General features: G+C 41.6%; 2 protein-coding genes across 3 annotated transcripts; one reads left to right on the top strand and one right to left on the bottom strand.

The window, feature by feature from the left end:
* Positions 1-614: 614 nt before the first annotated feature.
* lsm14b (LSM family member 14B) lies at positions 615-2,870 on the bottom strand. Of its 2 annotated transcripts, none has more exons than XM_085782595.1 (8): positions 2,655-2,870; positions 2,401-2,564; positions 2,189-2,315; positions 1,829-2,077; positions 1,628-1,714; positions 1,384-1,545; positions 973-1,111; positions 615-881 (listed from the first exon to the last, which is right to left on the bottom strand). In XM_085782595.1, exons 1-8 carry the CDS (start codon positions 2,773-2,775, stop codon positions 722-724), a joined length of 1,209 nt encoding a protein of 402 aa, XP_085638721.1. In that variant the 5' UTR covers positions 2,776-2,870; the 3' UTR covers positions 615-721. The 2 variants fall into 2 exon arrangements, with proteins under 2 accessions (XP_085638721.1, XP_085638722.1); XM_085782596.1 differs by having other exon boundaries at positions 616-881; positions 1,829-2,062.
* A 600-nt stretch (positions 2,871-3,470) lies between these two features.
* LOC146984944 (transcription initiation factor TFIID subunit 4-like) lies at positions 3,471-16,180 on the top strand. Its single transcript, XM_085782592.1, has 16 exons — positions 3,471-3,839; positions 4,007-4,870; positions 5,898-6,052; positions 6,885-7,004; positions 7,785-7,940; positions 8,090-8,212; positions 8,368-8,457; positions 9,798-10,025; positions 10,156-10,294; positions 10,936-11,053; positions 13,285-13,454; positions 13,579-13,709; positions 13,809-13,934; positions 14,677-14,733; positions 14,841-14,960; positions 15,093-16,180. The coding sequence occupies exons 1-16, from the start codon at positions 3,788-3,790 to the stop codon at positions 15,258-15,260; spliced, it is 2,817 nt and encodes a 938-aa protein (XP_085638718.1). The 5' UTR covers positions 3,471-3,787; the 3' UTR covers positions 15,261-16,180.
* The last annotated feature ends 2,931 nt before the right edge of the window (positions 16,181-19,111 follow it).

Here is a 19,111-nt window from a genome sequence, read left to right as displayed (position 1 = left end):
CAGTGGGATGGTTCCACCTGTTCAGATCACCTCAGCACATGTCAAAGAGTAACCCCCCCCCCCCAAAAAAAACAGTGTAGTAGCCTCAGAGAACATGAGACAAAGTGCATGAGCAATTTCCTCTTTATTTACATCTCACCTGTTGCTTCAATATAATAGAAGCAAGCGATGCACAAGATTTAGCATTTAAATACATTTTAGTTCATGTTCATAGTTTACAACATTTACTGATGAAATATAAGCAAAAAATATGATGAGTAGCCTACTCCCAATGTGGAAAGCCAAATCCTTTTTTTGAACATGAAACAAACACATTTTAGGAGTGACATTAGGCCTACTCAAATAGAAGAAAATAAATATTCACTCTCATTTAGAGAAAAAAACAAAACTCTTCAGGCAAACATCCCGAGGGCAGAAAAAAAGAAATTCACACGCAGTGGATTATTTAAGGTGCCATACATCTATTTTCAAGATGGAGCCAATGACAAAAAAGGACAAATAAAAAATAATAGGGGTGCAAGATAACTGCCTAGGGGAGAAAAAAAAAAAAAAAGAGGCTTCCTTTGTACAGTGCCAACAGAGCCATTTGTGCTCATTATTATGACAGAGGTTACACTAAGACAGGTAAATGGGTGACAACCTCATTATACGCAAAGGAAATAAGTGGAGTTTGGGGGGAGGGGGGTGGTTGCTTTAGTGCCCTCTGATCAAACGCTGACCTTTACAGCTGTCCACCCCTGGCTCTGTAAGGAGGTAGAGTTTGAGCAGCGCCCCGTCCTCTGCGTCCAGGGTATCCACCTCTGAAGCCCTGGCCCCGCAGAAACCGACCAGGGACCCCAAAAGTCTCCAGATTGCGCTTCCGCTCCTCTGCCCATGACAGTCTGAAACCATTGGTGGAAAGCAGCTTAAGTTTCTGGCTCCACATGCAATAGACATTGATTGAGGAGAAACCCCACTACTGTAGTTTTTTACCTGAATTTGTTTTCAGACGAGATGTTGTCAAAGAAGGACTTTGCTTTGTCATAGTAGCATTTTGGTCCAAAATGGTCATCCTCAACAGCAGAGTGCAGTTCCTCTTTTTCTTTCTCTGCTTCTACCTCAGGATTTCCACCTACACACACAGAAACATATGACTCGGAGGAATATGCCCAGAAAAGCCTTACAAGGGGAACTCCAAATTGACAAAAAAAGAGAAGAGAAAAAAAACTGCACAAATGCATAAGAAAGGACATAATTTTTATGACAGTAGCATCTGCCTTGCTGTAGCTCAACAAGTAAACTTTAGGGCCTATGAAGATGACATGCAAGATGTAGTATACAAACCTGTACATGTGAGGGATAATGAAAATTCAGTGATGATTCAGTATGAGCTGATGAACCAACCTTTGAGATTCATCCTGTCTTGACCTTCCTGTTCCAGTGCCTCCTTAATAAATTGTGCATTTGAGGAATCAAAGTCAAAGTCTGTGTCAAACTTGAGGGTGGCAGATGGAGCATTGGCCGTCATCAACTGGCCTCTACTACGATTCCTACGCCTTCGAGGCCCTGGGATAAATTAAAAATAACATAAAGTTCTGACTGAAAAGCTTCCTTCCGTTATTTGAGTCAAAAACAATATGGTAATTACCTTGTCTTCTCCTAGGTGGTGGTCTGTTCTCATCATTCTGCTGTTGGGTTTCCTGATGAACCTTGGACGCAATTGGGACCGATTTCACTGCAAATGCACAGATAGACATGCAAAATTCATATGAGCTTCCAAGTAAATAAAGATTCAAGACAGAAACAGATTTGATTATCATAGTAGGCTACTGCAATTCTGTGTGCTTACTGTTGGATCCAGAAACCCTTCTGCTCTGGGTACTGTCTCCTCTTGTCCTCTGGAGCCACCTTCTGTCCCGTCGCTGGTCCTGCTCCTGCCCCTGGCTCTGGAACTGGCTCTGGATCTGGCTCTGGCTCTGGCTCTGGCCTTGGGATGGAGTCAAGCCTCTCCTCAGCTGAGTTCTTTCCATTTGAAGGGTTTGAACAGCCTTTTCCACCATGGGGCCTCTTCTTCCATGTAACCCTGGCAGCACAGATCCTGCATGAAGAACACAACTAAGTGCTGTAGTATGTAAACAAACAACTTATTTAGACTAGGGGCGAATCGATGGCAAGTAAGATTGTAATTCATTTATGGTCAATGACTTACCAAGGCCAAGCGCAGCAGCATACTGTTGATTGAGTAGAGAACTGGCGGCAAGCTGGTTGTAAGCAGGCATCCTTAGGGGGCTAAATGGGCCGAGAGTTGAGTAACCTGTAGGGCCTGCACTGGAGGACTGAACAAAAGACATTATTAATTCAACTCACAATATCTGGATCTCAAACTCTGTATGTGAGCTATATGTAACCTAGTTCTCATACCTGGACTATTGCAGGGTCTGGGGGCAGGCCATGGTGAGACCTTGGAGGTTCACACAGTGTGATATCCTTAATATCACTTCCTCGGAAAGTGATGTACTCATAGATGTCATCTTTGGGTGGTGTTGGTCTGTCGGTGGGTCGTCCCTCCGTTCCAAAACACTTCACTGGTTAAAAGTCAGTTTGAGAAAGCTTACAAGTTGACATCAATATTTCAGTGCCACCTCCCCAGATGCATCATGGCCTAGAGCACTCACCTTTTGCCAGCACTACTGTGGAGTTTACTTTATCAATTGTATACAGAATCCCCTCATAACGATTTTGGGCTTTTGAAATTAACCCTATTTTGCAGCCAATGTAGGGTTTTGATGAACTCATGGCTACACAATATTCAGAGCTGCGAGCAAACTTCAACCAAACCACGGGCCGACCACGTACAATTTATAGGCGTCCACAGGTGACCTGAAATCACGCCCACTGATTGGCTGAAACGCACCTGGCAATGATTCAAAGATTTTAAAAAAATATTTTAAACCAAAACAAATTCACAGGACACCACAATCAACAACAGTTTTTTTAAGCTTCTAATGCACTGTCAGTAGCCTATCTTCTTGCTTCTTATGATTCATAGTGTTATAGAAGCCATATTTGGCACATCTTACAATATGGATTATGTTTAATGTGGTGTTTAATGACGGTGTGACATTTCTATTATATTATTTTTTGTAGCATATCCTTGCAGAGGTGTAACAAAAGCCTGAATGACATATAGCCTATTATGTCTGTCAGAAGTTTACATCACTGGTTGCAGTGAAGCAGTTCTTGAGGGTCTCCTACAAAAAAAAAAAAAAAAAAAAAATAGCAACAAAGCAGCCATTTTGAGACATATATAATGAAACCGAATGGCTACAAAACGCTCCGACGCTGAGCATACATTTGCAAAGAAACGTAGTACTACACAGAAACTTTTCCAGACAGTCTCGTCGGAGGGGTAAACTCCTCTCAGGTACAGTGTGTGAGTGGGACCGTTGTTTTCCCGTGGAGCTCAGACCCCGCACAGCCACAGTCCACACACTGCGGCTCGGAACCATTTGTTCCAGGCTTTATTTTCCCCGACGGACCAATCACAGCGCTCGGCGAGGCCGCGTCACGGAGGGTGCATCCAATCGGCGCATGCGTCTCACGACAGAGCGTAGTTGTGCAAAGATGGCGGCGGGCTCCGATTTGCTGGATGATGTTTTCTTCAACACAGAGGTGGACGAAAAAGTAGTTAGTGATCTCGTCGGGGCTTTAGAGTCTGCGTAAACAGAGGCAGGTCACGTCAACACAAAAGCAAGAGTCTAATCCGCAGAAAAGCACGTCTGCAGTTCAGCTGCAGGCAGTAAATCCAATGTTCAGGGCAGTGAAAATGGGACTTTCACAACAAGAGCTTGCTAAAGCTGGTAAGATAGCGGTACACTCCGGGGTAGCTAACATTAGCTTGTTTTGGTCACGTTGTTAAACTGACTGTCGCTAACTTGGCTTCACTTGTATGTTTTCCCGAAACTAATGCGAATCGGAGAGTTGCACGACGACAGCCTCTTGTTTTCACGTGTTTCCGCCGCTGTAGGGACAGGAGAGCACGGGGGTGTCGTTTACAGTGAGGAACCCCGCGGTGCGAGCATGGATGGAGCCGCCGTGACCACATCGGCGGCTGGAGGAGCGAGTTTGACAGCCGCGCAGAGTGAGCCCAAGTCGGAGCCAACTAGCGGAGTAGTCACGGTAGTGTCAGATGCAACATCTTGTATCGGAAAAGCTATCGGAACAACCGGTGTTCAAACTTTGAATGGGAGTTCAGTGGCGATGAACTGTCACATACCCGCTGGCGCATCTGCTGACAGCGGCGGGAGCGAGTCCCAGCCCGCCGCCGCCGCCGCCGTCACCCTGGTAAACAACGGACCTATTTCTGTGAGCAAAGGAAACACGGTGGTTTTGTCTGCAGCACCTACAAGTAACATTATTCGGACGTCCTCGGCTAATGTGCACAGTGTTGTTGTGACCTCCCCGCCTCTGGTTTCGTCTCAATCGTGCGTGAAAACTGTACCCACTGTCACGCTTGTGAGGCCACCTATGCAAACTCCAGCCAACAACAACACCTCACAAAGCGGAGACAACAACCCCACCACAGTTGCAGCAGCAGCCGCAGCAGCAGCACCAGCCGCCAGTGTGACGAGCACAGCTGGTCCCCTCATTAAAGTGGACTTCACAAAGACTGTAATGCAGACTGGTGTCGTGGCTTCCACTGCTGCTACAGCGACTACGGCGACCGTAAGGAGCCCGACTGTTTTGCAAAACATCAGGACTTCGGTTCCGTCATCAGTCGCTGTCTCCTCTCCTGCTGCAGTACGGACTATTGCTCCACAGGTGTTGGCTCCTCGACTCACTCAGCCTCAACAAAACGCGCCAAATATCCAAAACATCCAGCTCCCACCAGGTAACTTTGTTAGTTAAGAGCAACCGGCAGCTCCTCGTGGAGTTAGGTGTGTCATAACTTGTTGGCATCACATAACACTCAGCTTTTGTTTCTTAAATGCTTCTCTCTTGTTTGAAACTTTTTGCAATAACTTAGCAGAGAGGACACATCTGATTGGCTGACTTCAGATTAACTGTACTCCAAATGAAAAGCCCTGAGGACAGACAGTCAGTGCTCATGTTCCTCCTACACTTAATCAAAGTAGCACTCTGTTGCAATCTATTGATTCTTGTTGCACTGTCTTGTCAGAGACAATATGAATCTCTCCTTATATCTTAACAGTTGTTTACTGTAGCTAAATCCATATCCCCTGTGTGTGTATTAAATAGTTTGCAGGGCCTAATGGTCAGACTAGTCTTTGACTTCCTATAATACTCTGGCATTTTTGCACTGGATTTTAGCCTTTATGTACAATTCAGATTTGTTTTGCATAAAACAGAAGGGGTTGTTAAATGAAGAGAGGTCAGTGGATGCAAATTAGCTGTGGGTGTGAGTCCGGTGGATAGAGAATGGCTGGTCAGACCAGTAAACCACAACAAGCATCACTATTTAATAACATTTTAGCCATACTAAATAGTAGCCTACTTCGCCCTGCACCTCAGCAAAACCCTTTGTTATTGATGCTTGATTGTCCTCTCTCTGCAGTTTTTAGATCAGTGTATTACTCTCTACTATCAGTGAACCTTTTCACAATCAAAACCACAAATTCCAGTGCACTGTAGTGATACATTGGCTAAGAAACTATGGTCTGCAAAAAGGTTTACACTGGGTTGTGTCGTGTGGAGGATAATAATATGTTAAGATGCTTGTGATTAAGAGGGCTGTGTTTGTGGTTCATTTTGTCCCCCAGCTGAGGAAATATCTGCGTATAATACAAGTACAGATGAGCAATCCATACCACACATACAGTGCACATTAATTTGGGTGATTATGATAGAAAAGCCCTGACCTCTGACCTTTTGACCACCGTGACATTTGCTTCTTACAGGCATGGTCTTGGTTCGCAGCGAGAGTGGGCAGCTGCTGATGATTCACCAGCAGACCTTGGCTCAGATGCAGGCTCAATCACAGTCTCAAAGTGCCATGACTCCACGACCTCCAACCCCCACAAGCACTCCACCTGTCCAGATCACGTCTCTACAGGTACACATACTGCTGGACACATGGCCGCAGTGCCAAGAAAAAAGAAAGAAAAAAGTGACTCAATCCTGTAAGGCAGTCAAGTACATGTGTGATCAATCTTCATGTAGTTAAGGTTCTTATTGAGTATCAACCAGATGTGACTGGTGCAGTTTAAATACATTTTCTTTGTTATTGTCATCATATAACTGTGACAGACAATTCAGTAAACCTCCAAGAACAATATAACTTAAGTGAACAATTAATTTAAAATGAATAAAAAATATTCAGTCAGAGTATCATTTATCATCATTGTTACTCTGACTGAATATTTTGATGTGTGCAGATGCAGATCTTAAAATGAAACAGAAAAAAGAGGCTACAGTCCTCAACGCAGGCGGGGACCAGCATCCCCCGGTTCGAATCCCGCGTCGGGCAGACCTTTCCTGCATGTCATTCCCCCTCTCTCTGCCTCCCCCTTTCCTGTCTATCTCACTATGTGCTATCAAGTAAAGGCAAAAAAGCCCCAAAAATATACTTAAAAGAAAAGAAACAGAAAAAAGAGTCGACATACTTCTGTGCCGTCAGTATTAGCTGACACCCTGTGTTTAGGTATCGGAAAAGAAAACATGGGATCCTAACCACCCGTCCATGCGGTCACAGTATTGAACACATTTTATGAGAGAAAAGTGCAACATCTGCTGTTTGAAAATATTTTTCTTTAGGGATTTTATGTATTTTTAACAGAGTTGCATCACTTAAAAAATGTACTTGTAAGTAGAACTTTTGAAAGTCGCATATAGCAGATATAGTGCCATGTGTAACATCTCCTCCCATATCCCCTGCTCTTCTACAGGCTCCTGGTGCATCACTGCTGGCTCGCACAGTTACCCCCACCACTATTATTAAACAAGGTTCTACAGTCCAGACCACTGTGACAGCTACCACCAAACTGCAGAGACCCCCAGTGCTGCAGGTAACCTCACCACACCTCTCTATGGATATTTAATTCCCAGTGTAGAATAAAGAGAAGAAAAGACATCAAGCACCAACTGTCATAAAAAAAATCCATCTGTCAGGATCATCCACCACATGGAATGGTAACTAATAATGACTCGGTTCCATTACACCAAACCTGGTTTTCTTCACTCATTGTGGTTTGGCGTTGCTTGGGTTAGAGCTGAACTGCCAACAGTACGCAGAGAGAAAAAAGATTATTCCACAAACAAACTCTCAGGAGGAGCTTTGAATGTAGTCACTGTGTTTGTAGAAGTTTGTTTGTTTAAAAAAAATGTGATTCACATTTGCATTTCTCAAAATACATATTTGCCCATCATTGTCAACCTGGTGGGAACAGCTCTGCAGCTCTCGTAGATCCCATAGAAGATCCCATAGATAGATAGATAAAGAGAAAGTTCAAGGCTTTCACCTCCATGCAGGGGCAAAGAGTTGGTGGTTGTGAAAATCTTTCTGATATGTACATCACATTTTTACAAGATGTTTTATAATGTAAGGGTGAAAGAAGAGAATTGCAAAGACCCAACAGGGAATGTAGTTTACAAAGTATACAAACATCTGTAACACAATATCCATCCCTTTCCTGCAAAAATGAAACTTGGGCAAAGAAACTTGTATTATGTCCTAGTGAAGTTGAATGTACTATGCCCTGGGAACAGACATGTCAAAACTGTTATTCTGACCTTGTCACTTTTCCAAACATCTCTTCTCATGACTGCACATTCACTGACTCATATAGAACACCATCATGCTGGGAGGAACTGCCACCACCCCGGGTCAGCCGCTAGGAACGCCCACCGCGGTCCAGCCTGGATCTGCAGCCGCTGCAGTAACACAGAGGGTAGGGCCCCTCGGTGCCACAGGGACCCCTGTCACTCCGACAGCTGTCACAGCTGTAAGAGAGAAGTACTAACCTTGAGTGCTTTTGTCTGCGTAATCTGTTAAAAATAAAATGATGAGCTACACGGTTATTTAATTTTAGGGTGCTTTGTGTTCTGCTATGTGTATGTTAAAGATACATCTGGTTTATATGTTTTCTCACAGGAGACACTGGAGAATGTGAAAAAGTGTAGAAACTTTCTGTCCACGCTGATCAAGCTGGCATCCAGCGGCAAACAGTCCTCTGAGACGACAGCCAGCGTTAAAAATCTGGTCAAGAACTTGCTGGTACATTTCTCCTCTTTTTCCCTTTGCATTTCCTTCGTCTCTCTCCCACCATCTGTGTGTTAAAATCTGTCTGACCTCACTTTCATGCCTGTCATTGTCATTCCTTCAGTTATTTTTCCAACTGTGGTTCATCCTCTGTGTCTATTGTTCAACAGGAAGCAAAGATAGAGCCTGAAGATTTCACCAGCAGGTTATACCAGGAGCTCAACTCCTCACCACAGCCGTACCTTGTGCCTTTCCTGAAGGTGAGTTCAGCAACACACCAGCAAAACATCCAGAGATAATGCAGCATGGTAAAGATTAGGGATATGCAGACCTTGGTTGACATGCACCCACTCCATGATGTGTGGCATTGCGTCTTTGTGCTCACCTGGTAGCGCTGGTGAGCGGACCACTCAGTTTGTACCGGTACAAGGCACAAGTGATTACAATATTTTGCACTTGTGCTACAACTTTGTAAACTGGAGTGAACTTAGACCTCTTATAGACGGACAGGGAGATGTTGCTTCAAGACTCTGATCCTAACCTGTGTTCACAAGAAGTGATTGATAATGACAGATCATTGAAACACAGTGAGTTAATGACTGATGAATGAAAAAACTTTGCAACAAGTAGCCTAAGCTGAAAGTGTAACACTGACATTGTTGCAGTCACTTTGTGTGACGTGTGCTTTATTAACACAGTGTGTAGCCTATTGTTATTGTGAAGTCATTTAAATAAATGTAATATTTATTTGATATTATAAAGCCTAATACATTTAAGACCCCCATCCTTAAAAAAAATCATAATCGATAATCGTTAGGAACCAGAATAGAGGGTATGCACATGATGTCACGGTACTCAGAAGTTGCTGTGGAACGCTCAGTGGCAAAAAGACGCGTGGCAGAGCCGCCAAAATTTAAAATTGACAAAAGTAAGGAAGCGATTTTCTCTGAGCTCATTAAAGTCTGACATGTCTAATTTTGTCAGCATGTACAGCATACATGACCCAACAGAACTGCAAAAACTCTTGAGAATACGTCTTACTTTGAGCGAGCTACATTCAAGAAACTGTTATCAATGACGGAAAGTAAATTCACTTGAGCGGTCATTTTTTTCGATCAATCAGCTGTGTTTACCATTTCAGGTGTCATAGTTATGACGGTTAGTCAGATGAATTAGTCCTCTAACACAACTTACAGTTTGACATGTCATGAGTTTTTCAGTACGAGTAGTAGTCAGGACGAAAGTAACAGCGGTAATTTCGTCCCTCTGCACATTAACAATGAGCATGTCTGTCTCCCTGTTGGTACCGCGGCCATACTGTGTGTCTTACAGGATTGATTAAAACACACAACCTAAACAATGTGATGCTGCAGGAGGAGGGCAGAGACCAGTGGTTAGTTTTGTTTAAATCAAATGGCTGATTGAATAAATTAATTTTGAAATGATTCAGTGATTTCTGGCAACATGTCAGTGTCTCTGGACGAGATGGTTTTGGGGAACTGGTACGGATCATTGTCGAGTCCTTCTGACCTCAATTTGTTTTGATATTACATGTTTTGCCAGGTTTCAAACTGATGTTTTCTTTATTTTCTGTGCTCAGAGAAGTCTCCCAGCACTGCGCCAGATGACCCCAGACTCAGAGGCCTTCATCCAGCAGAGCCTGCTGCCTCTGCCCAGCACTCAGCCTGCTGCAGCAGCTTCCACAGCCCTCACTGCTGTGGTACTGAGACCTCCGCTCTCCAGCGCCGCCACTACAGCAACCAGCACTGCCGCAACCAAAACCACAGTTATCAACCTCACTCAGACGCCTCACAGTAAACCAGGACTGGTAATTCTGCTGCTTATGGGATTTTTTTTTTGCTGTATCTGTCTTATATGATTGGTAGGCACATACAAGTGAAAAATGTTGGTTGATGCTTTGATTCTGTTTCACATTCTCTGTCACTGAATCTGCACAGATTGTGCCACAGCAACAGGGGACGATGGTGAGGTCACAGCAGGTGACACTGACACAGTCTCCCATGGTAACCCTCAGAGGACAAACTCCCAGCCACATCATTGTGGGCCAGCCACAGGTGGTCAAACAGCTGCAAACAGGTGTGTGCTCAGTGGTCGCTTGTCAAACTAAAAACACCCAATCACGCATCAGAATATCTCACACAAAGCTCCAAAACTGATGGGAGCACCAATCTGGTGATCATTACCAGTTTGCATGACACTGAGCAGCTCGCTCGCTCTCCAGTGAGTGTATGTGTTCTCTGTAAGTGCATTTGATTATGTTGCTCCTTGCAGTTGTATGTGCTCAGCCCAAACAGAAAGGCAAACTTAACTGGTAGTGGAAAAGGGGTCAATCTCACTTATGCCTGATTCAGTGCACAGAAGTGGTAATACCCTTTTTTGGTGGAAAATGAGTTTTATACTTCTTTTATTTCTCCCATTGTGTGTGTCAGAGTGCTCAGTACCAGTGCTTGGTAGACAGACCTAGATGCTGGACAAAGCATTTAAGAAAGTCACAGAACAACACTAAATTCATGTTTCCACCTCAACGTGTCTGTATTCACTATATACACAATGGAAGTGCTGCCACTTTCTGGATACTGTCTGTAATTGCAGGACACTTTGCTTGTGCAAAGATGTCAAAATTGATTCTGGGAAGAGAGAAAAAAGTTCAACTGCAATTACATTTTGTTATTCTCAGATAGCAGCATAAATCTGACCTTGTCTCTGTCACTTGTTAGTTCCAGCAGTGAAGCAGACGTTGGCTCCAGGGGCCAAAGCAGTGCAAGTATTCAGTCAGGCCTCTCTCACTGCGGCTCAGAAGAACAAGCTGAAGGAAGCAGGAGGAGGAACCTTCAGGTCTGTGACGCACTCACAGTTGTTCAATATCAGCCTCTGTATAGTCAGTACTGAAGGAGTGCTTTGTAAAAATGTTTTCTTTATTTTGCAGTTGAGAATTTACAGAAGTTTTTTGAACAAAAAGAAAATGAATTCATATATTTTCACATCTCCTACCCAAAGGAAAATAATAGATCAGTCAAACTGATCCCCTTGACTTGTCTGCATATTACAAGTAATCCATGTAAATTTCATCCAGTTATTCCAAAATGTAGCATCACAACAGAGAGGGACCAGATTGTGATATCTTGAAATCTGCCTATAAGATAATGTCCCCCCCTGAGTAAGTAATTTCTGTATAGTACAGGCATCGCACTACATTCAACATTTTACAGCCTAAACATAGTTATTGTTTAATGAGGAGTAATTACTAGTTGCAGCCAGGGATATTAGAAAAAAAGTTGTTGTTCTTATTAAGCATAATAGTCATTCGTTATTTATTAATACCAGAGTAAGAGTCAGATTTTAATTTACTATTCATTACCACTCTCACCATCAGGGAACAGTTTATACGAGGCAACATATAATTCTGCTCTCATCTGTTTGCGTTTCTGGATTCATTTGTTTGAACATAACATCTCAACAACAGAAACACAAGCTGTACGGCAAACATACCACAGACACCACCACCACACTGCAGAGGATGGCATTTGATTCTTGGTGTAACTTTTGCCGCTTAAATTTTCATGTTGAGGCGAAATCCATTTTCATGTAATAAAAATAACACAGTGATATGATGAAGTCACTGTGGCGGGGCCTTGTGCATTGACATGGGGGAGGAAAAATATTGAAAACGCTGCAGAAATTGTGAAAAGCTGTCAGCAACAGCACGGACACAATTCACTGTGCACCACGTAAAACTGAGTCAGTAAAATCGGAAATTAGGAGAAAGCATTCAGCCACAGCAGACTGGAAGAAAAGGAAGCGATACACTTTCAGGAGCTGTGTAACATGTTCTAACCAACATCAAGCTTTTCTAAGTCAAACACTGTGATAAAATAAATCAAAATATTCTACAAGCCAAACCAGTCCTAGTGATTTTCTGGCTAAATATTTATATTTCTTAAATCCATACAACACAACAAGTGTATTAATTGAAGTATCACTGTCAGCATGTCACTTTATTGTCCTGGGTTTTGTTCCTATTTTACCACCCTCGAGTTGGTAGACACGTTCTCTAATTGATGCAGTCATTTTTTTAATTAATGACCTCATAAGCATAAGTGGTTACATGTAATACATCACTGTAGTTTCTCTTCTCTGACAAGCAAAAAGCTGAACACATTTCTGCATTTACAAAGATGGAATGAAACATTAATGTCCCAGAGAGGAAATTTATCTCACAGACAGCCGTCACTAATAATAAATACACACACGGGTCAGATTTATTGTTGCGCAATTGTAGTAGTGTGTATATATATACATTAATGTATGCATAATACATGAGAGCAACTTTATTGTGTAGTTTGGATCTACTGCAAAAGAAGCAGGAAGTGTCAGCTAACATTTTTTAACTGCTGAGACAAATCAGAGTGACCACCATGTCTGTCTGAAAGACGTATTCTTTCAATTCCTCTTCTCAGATTTAACCATGAGCTGTGACAGATTTGTCCCACTTTAAAACCACTCTGTGTGCATATGTGATTATAAGGTCTGTTGAGGTAGATGCTCTTAAATTGGTGCAGCCCTTGTTGCTTTCGTTACATCTATCTCAATGTCCCTAGGTACAGTCCTTTTGTCCAATATGTTTTTTAATGTTATGCCTAGAGGGCATTTAGCATTCATGTGTTTCGCTTTGATGCATGCTCTGCACTGACAGCTTTATAAGTGCAGTGGGTTAGTCAGACTCAGTAATTGGGGTGCGTGATTAATTATCTTGGTTTTTACATTTTTCAAGATGTTTGGGTATTTTTAGCTGTAGAGCGCAACTGCAGGTGAACTAACCTGTTGATTATTTCATATAAATGTTCACAAACAAAACGTAAGCCTGTGGATATTCTCATTTGTCCAGGTCATAGTTATGAACTGATGAAGCCCCTTGATGAGAGGTTAAACGTCTTCCTAGACAAATAACCAAGTCCAGTTGCATTCGATTTAAATTTCCTTGAGACACAAACAAAAAAGTTATACACAAAAAATGTGCAAATGGTGTTACCGTTGCAATGTCTCTCATCACTTTCTCTTTCATCCAGGGATGATGATGATATCAATGATGTGGCCTCCATGGCAGGAGTCAACTTGTCGGAGGAGAGCGCTCGTATCTTAGCAACCAACTCTGAGCTTGTTGGCACAATGACTCGCTCCTGTAAGGACGAGGCCTTCCTCTCCACCTCTATACTCACCCGGAGAGCTCTTGAGATTGGTGAGACAGTTAAATTAAGAGAACACGTACAGCATGTTCTTGTTTTCTCTTTCAGGTCGACACTGTCTCGTCTCTGTACATATATATATATATATATTTATCCACACCTTTCCTGTTTTGACAGGAAAGAAATTTGGTGTCAGCGATTTGGGCACGGACGTGATCAACTTCATTTCCCATGCTACACAGCAGCGGCTACAAAACCTACTGGAAAAGGTGTCACAAGTGGCACAGCAGAAGAACACAAGCTTCAAGGTGATAATTAATCACAGTGACTTTAGAGTTGGCGAGACCCACTGACATTCATTCGGTTTCAGCTTCTCTTATTGTATCTTAACTCCATTCAACCTTTAGGAGGACGAGCGGTGTGAGCAGGTGAGCGACGTGCGAGGCCAGCTCAAATTCTTCGAGCAGCTGGATCAGATGGAGAAGCAGAGGAAGGAAGAGCAGGAGAGAGAGATCCTCCTGAAGGCTGCCAAGGTAACAACACCAGGGACCATGGTTGCACAGGGATCTGTGACGTGATGTCATGTCACGTCATGGATATCACCCACAATTTCAGCCCCACTGTCTATTATATACAAGGAAAATGACTGGTTTGCCATAGTACAGTGGTTCCCAACCTTTTTTGGCTTGTGACCCCATTTTGACATCACAAATTTCTGGCGTATTATTTTTATATGCTGCATTTTATTTGAACATGATTTATATTTGAGAAAGTGAAAGTATAGAATACAGTTGTTTAAGATTGTGTGTGGTGTTTTTAATCATAATTTTAAAAAGAATAATAATTAGTTAAAAAATATTTTTATCAGTAATTTCTTTTATGAATTTCTAGACATTTCAGGCGACCCCATTTGAATTTCAGGCGACCCCACATGGGGTCCCGACCCCAAGGTTGAAAAACACTGCCATTGTAGTTGGGTTGCAATGGTAGGAAGTGTCGAGATAGAAACTACATCTGCACGTCACGCTGTAGCCGTACATTCAACCCTCACTGATTAAAGTCCTAACTGTCTTTACCCAAGGACACGCAATATCATTGACACACTGTCAGAACTACATAGAGCAGCCAAGTGAACGGTGTCATTAGTATACATTCCTCACCAGCTAGAGAGCAGATATGCTAACTATGAGCAAGTGAATGAATAAAACACTTTATTGAATAAATTGAACATAATATCTGCCTTGAAATATTAAAACGCCCTCTACGTTTCTCCAGTCCAGGTCACGGCAAGAAGACCCCGAGCAGCTCCGACTTAAACAGAAGGCCAAAGAGGTACACATATGCTGCAATGAAGTCATTATGCTTTCTTTGTGAAGTTGAAGTATTCATTATGATGAGGTGGTCTTTGAGACTCATCTGTGTTATTGCGTGTGCTCCAGATGCAGCAGCAGGAGTTGGCTCAGATCAGGCAGAGGGAAGCTAACCTAACGGCGCTGGCAGCCATCGGCCCGAGGAAAAAACGAAAAACGCATTCTCCTGTCAGAGGTGACAGCGCAGAGGTGAGGAACATGGAACCATTTGACACTGACGAGTTGTGCTTATTCAGTTTTTTCTTTATGTTCTCAAATCGGTGAAAGTGCTCAATAAAAGACTAAATGTCTCCCTTGTGTTTGCTTTATTTCTCCGTCCAGGGCTCAGGGTCAGGGCCCTCCCAGCCCGGAGGTTCTGGCGGAGCAGGGTCCAGACAATTTATGCGACAGCGCATCACCAGAGTCAACCTCAGGGACCTGCTCTTCTGTCTGGAGAATGAAAGAGGGACCAGTCACTCACACCTGCTCTATAAAGGCTTCCTGAAATAGCATCCGCTTTAAAATGACTAGTCCTGCTCAGCGCTATTAAAGAAGCGGAGTTGACGGTCAGCTCAGACCCTGCCTGTCGGTACATTGTTTGATCGCCCACTGCAGAATGACTAGACGCTCGTCTATGGGAAGAGAATTATGTGGAAGGGACGTCAGCCTTTCAAAGCCTCCTCAAGCACAGGCCTTTTTGTATTTTCAGAAGCGGAAAAAGGAGCAAATATTGGAACTCGGCCGTGGTTTCAGCGTGCCTCTCAGCTCCGTTTGCTCTTCAGAGACCAGTTGCACTCAACCACACTTCCCTCATACACTGCCTCATGCTGCACAGATGAAAAATGTCTTTACCTGAACTGGGCACTTCAGATTTGAAAACCCTCTCGGTGTCACTGCACTGATGTCTGGGGCTGTAGCAGCAAATCTCTGCCAAGTGGTTCCACGTTAGATTCATGTGCAGCCTGATTTTTCAGAACTGCAGTAATGCCTAATTTTTCTTGACCGTGTTAACATAAACGCTTTGTTTACTTAGTTTTCTAACAGATTTTAATTTATCACACATGATTGCGACTATATTTGAGCACCGTTTAAAAGCCTGTTGATTGTTTTACAGAGACGAAGTTTGACTTGTCTTCTGCTCAGTTGCCTTCTTCAGATTAAGCCATAAGGATCAGAATGTGTTGTTCATCTTAAGTAACTTCATCTATCCAACAGCTCTCTTCAGATTTTGTAGGATGCTTTCTTGTTTTGTTTGTCTTCGCTCGATTGGAAACAATAATGATTATTTATATGCGTTGTGCATGGTGTAATTACAGGTGGTTGGTATTTGAACTAATTCAGGTGCTGTTATCAGATTCTAGCACATTGAGTACATAGACCTTACTCTACATCCCTATCAGTCATTTCTAAAACATACCATACTGAGATTTTTTTTTAAAAAATCTCCCCAGCACTCTTTTTCCAGTAAACTTACTTCAGTGATGGTACTTCAACTGGCTTTCTGTCAATATCCTGGTGACAAGCAAACTGACGAGTTATTTAGAAGATCCAAGAATAATGAAACATTCATTTTTTGAAAATAATTATCTGGATTTGGTTCTGTGCTTCTTGAATTATGAATAATACCAAGAGGCAGAGCTTTCAAGTCATTTTCCTGCCTTTTATAAATGTCACACAGACTTTTTTCAAATAAGAATGTGCGACATTTAAAATATTTAGGCAGGATGTTTTCTGTGATGGATTGTATCTCATCACATATAAGCTCTTTGCTTTTTTTTTTTCTGACCATCAAAAAGAAGTTTGGACATAGGTGGCTGCCTAATGCTACCTCAAAAAATCAAACAAGTATGGTATATTTTGGAACAGTGGGTGATGTTGTTAATGTCAAGTCCTCATGCAGTGTCACACGTGCTATAAGAGAGAAATGGAGAAAAGAATCCAAATCAATGTTTTAATCGCAGTCCTTTATGTGAATTGCACAATTTGAAGTTGTGCATCCACCTTTTTATATGTTCTTGAACGTCGGAGGTCGTATTTGGTAAAACATGGGCATGAAATGCAGAACAAGGATTGCACTTTGACAGATCAGTTTTCTAAAACTAATCGATCAGATTAAACATACCCACTTTATAGCTTTTTATATTTTTAGTGCACATAACTAATTTGGGTCTTTATACCTTTTGTCATTTTATGAAAGAATGTTTATGGGCAAACTGTATTACTGAATATACTAGTTTGCTATTTGTAGATATATCAAGTTGTCAAGTTCAAATTGAGAAATTTTGTCTTCTTTTTCATACATATGAATATGTCAAATAAGACAAATGTGATGCTTTTTGCCAATATCTTGTAAATTTTGCACAGCTACTTGTTTATATGTAAATATCTGAATTTAAAAGTTTTTAATTGCTATTTTATAACGGATTAAGAGAATTATCTCTATTAAAACAAAAGACAAATATCTCAATCTTGATTGTCTTAATTATTGAGCCAGATCTGGTCTAAGAAGTCGCATCGGTGACGGCAGCATTGTCCTGTGTTTTCTGAGGCCTATCAGCAGTGTTTGTGAAGAAGCAGTTAAATTAAGTTGGGACTGTCTCTGAGAGAGACGACAACATGATTGATTCAATCATTTTATCTACTGTTTACAATGAGCCAAGCGCAGTTATAATGGCAGAGAGGATAAAATACTGCAAATAACAACACAAAAAAAGGTTGGTGCTTTGACCAGCATGAATAAGTTGATGTTTTTTTTTTTGTAACTTGAAGTCCTCACTGGTATTTCTTTTAAGGCTCTGTCCTTGAAGGTGAGAATACAGAGGTTCCTGCAGCTTGTTATTGATTTAAAGGAAACATTCAGGTGGTGGTCGGGGGCAGGTGACTCACTCACTGGTAGAGAGAAGATCGGATTCTCACAGAGAAGTGAACAGTAAAAGACTTTTCATCATATACAAAGATTTCTGAGAGCAGAAGCATACTGAAGATGTTTTCTGTGGTGGTTACTTCTCACTTTTGACAGCTGTCTTTTCAACTGAATCTGTAACTTGAGTTTAAATCTGTAAATCCGTCCAAAAAAAAAAATCTGACCCACCCCAAAACAATTTTTCTAGATTTGAACATGTTTACACTGATGATTATTAGGATGTTTTTTCAAGCTATTAGTTTTGACAGGATACGCTCATACATCTCAGAGATCTTAATCGATCCATCCATTTTTGCATGGCTGAAAATCCAAACTTAACATTTTGACCTTCTCAGATATTTCACCCACAAACTGCTCTGTTATCAGGGGAAGAACCCTGACAAACAAAGATGTGGTTTAAATTAAATTTGGATTAATCATATAAAACTTTCATCTCAAGGTTTTTGTTCTTCACTATCTTGAGTGTTCTGATTAAAATTATATGTTTTTTTTTTAAAATGATCCTGCTTTTATGCTGCAAAGTAACTGCACAAGCGAGGAAAACAAATGTCTTATGATTTAATCATCAGGACTTAAGCGGCTGCACACACATATTGCCAAGATTCAACCCTTTGCACACACAAACATCCTTTTTTTTAATATCCTCTATTGAAGCTTCTTCAGCATCACTGCAGAGGGAGAATGATGAGGCCAAGACCTCAAAATCAAATAATTAGAAGCAAATTACTTCTGGATAAGACAGTACATTAAGCATTCATTTCCGTCTAACCTTGAAATATGATCAAAGGATGTGTTTTTTTCCATAATAAATAAAATTTTAATCACTGGCTTTGACTATCTCCCTATTATCTCTTTACAAGATGAGCAGTAGCAGGGTGCTGATGGGGATCATTGTCCTGATAGGTTCAAAGTTTGTGACATTACTGACAAAATGTTTAATGGTTCTTTGGGATATCATATTCAGTCACTGGAGTTAGGCCGATTGTTAATGTTAGTCAGTCTAGGCTGTTATCTTTCTCCAAAGCACTGATGTTGGCAGAATGACAGATACAAACACTCACGCACAGACACACACACAAAGGACACATAGTCTTATGTAGCCAATGGTCCTAAATCCCAAATATGTTTTCCATCTATGTGTATGTTAGTCAGCCAACACTACTCCATCACATCAGAGGACTGAAGGAGGAGGTGATGTTATATCTTGAAAAGATTAGAGGTGGAACAAACTGTATTATTATTTTTTTATTATTATTTTTTCTATTATTCAAATTTCTAGAGGCAACTACTGTTGGTTGCATGAATTAAACTGAAAAAGTTTAGCTCGGTCTACTACTACACTATAAATTAAAGGCAAAAGCCCCCAAAAAATATACTGAAAAAGTAAAAGAAAGGAAGAATGTTGCTGAGGTTTATATAGTCATTCTTCATTTAAAAA

Source organism: Trachurus japonicus, chromosome 7, assembly GCF_045865225.1.
Source record: "Trachurus japonicus isolate A0001 chromosome 7, Traja_1.0".
Taxonomy (NCBI): Eukaryota; Metazoa; Chordata; class Actinopteri; order Carangiformes; family Carangidae; genus Trachurus; species Trachurus japonicus.
Note: the sequence above shows the minus strand (reverse complement) of the source record. Positions and strands in the feature narration are given on the sequence as shown.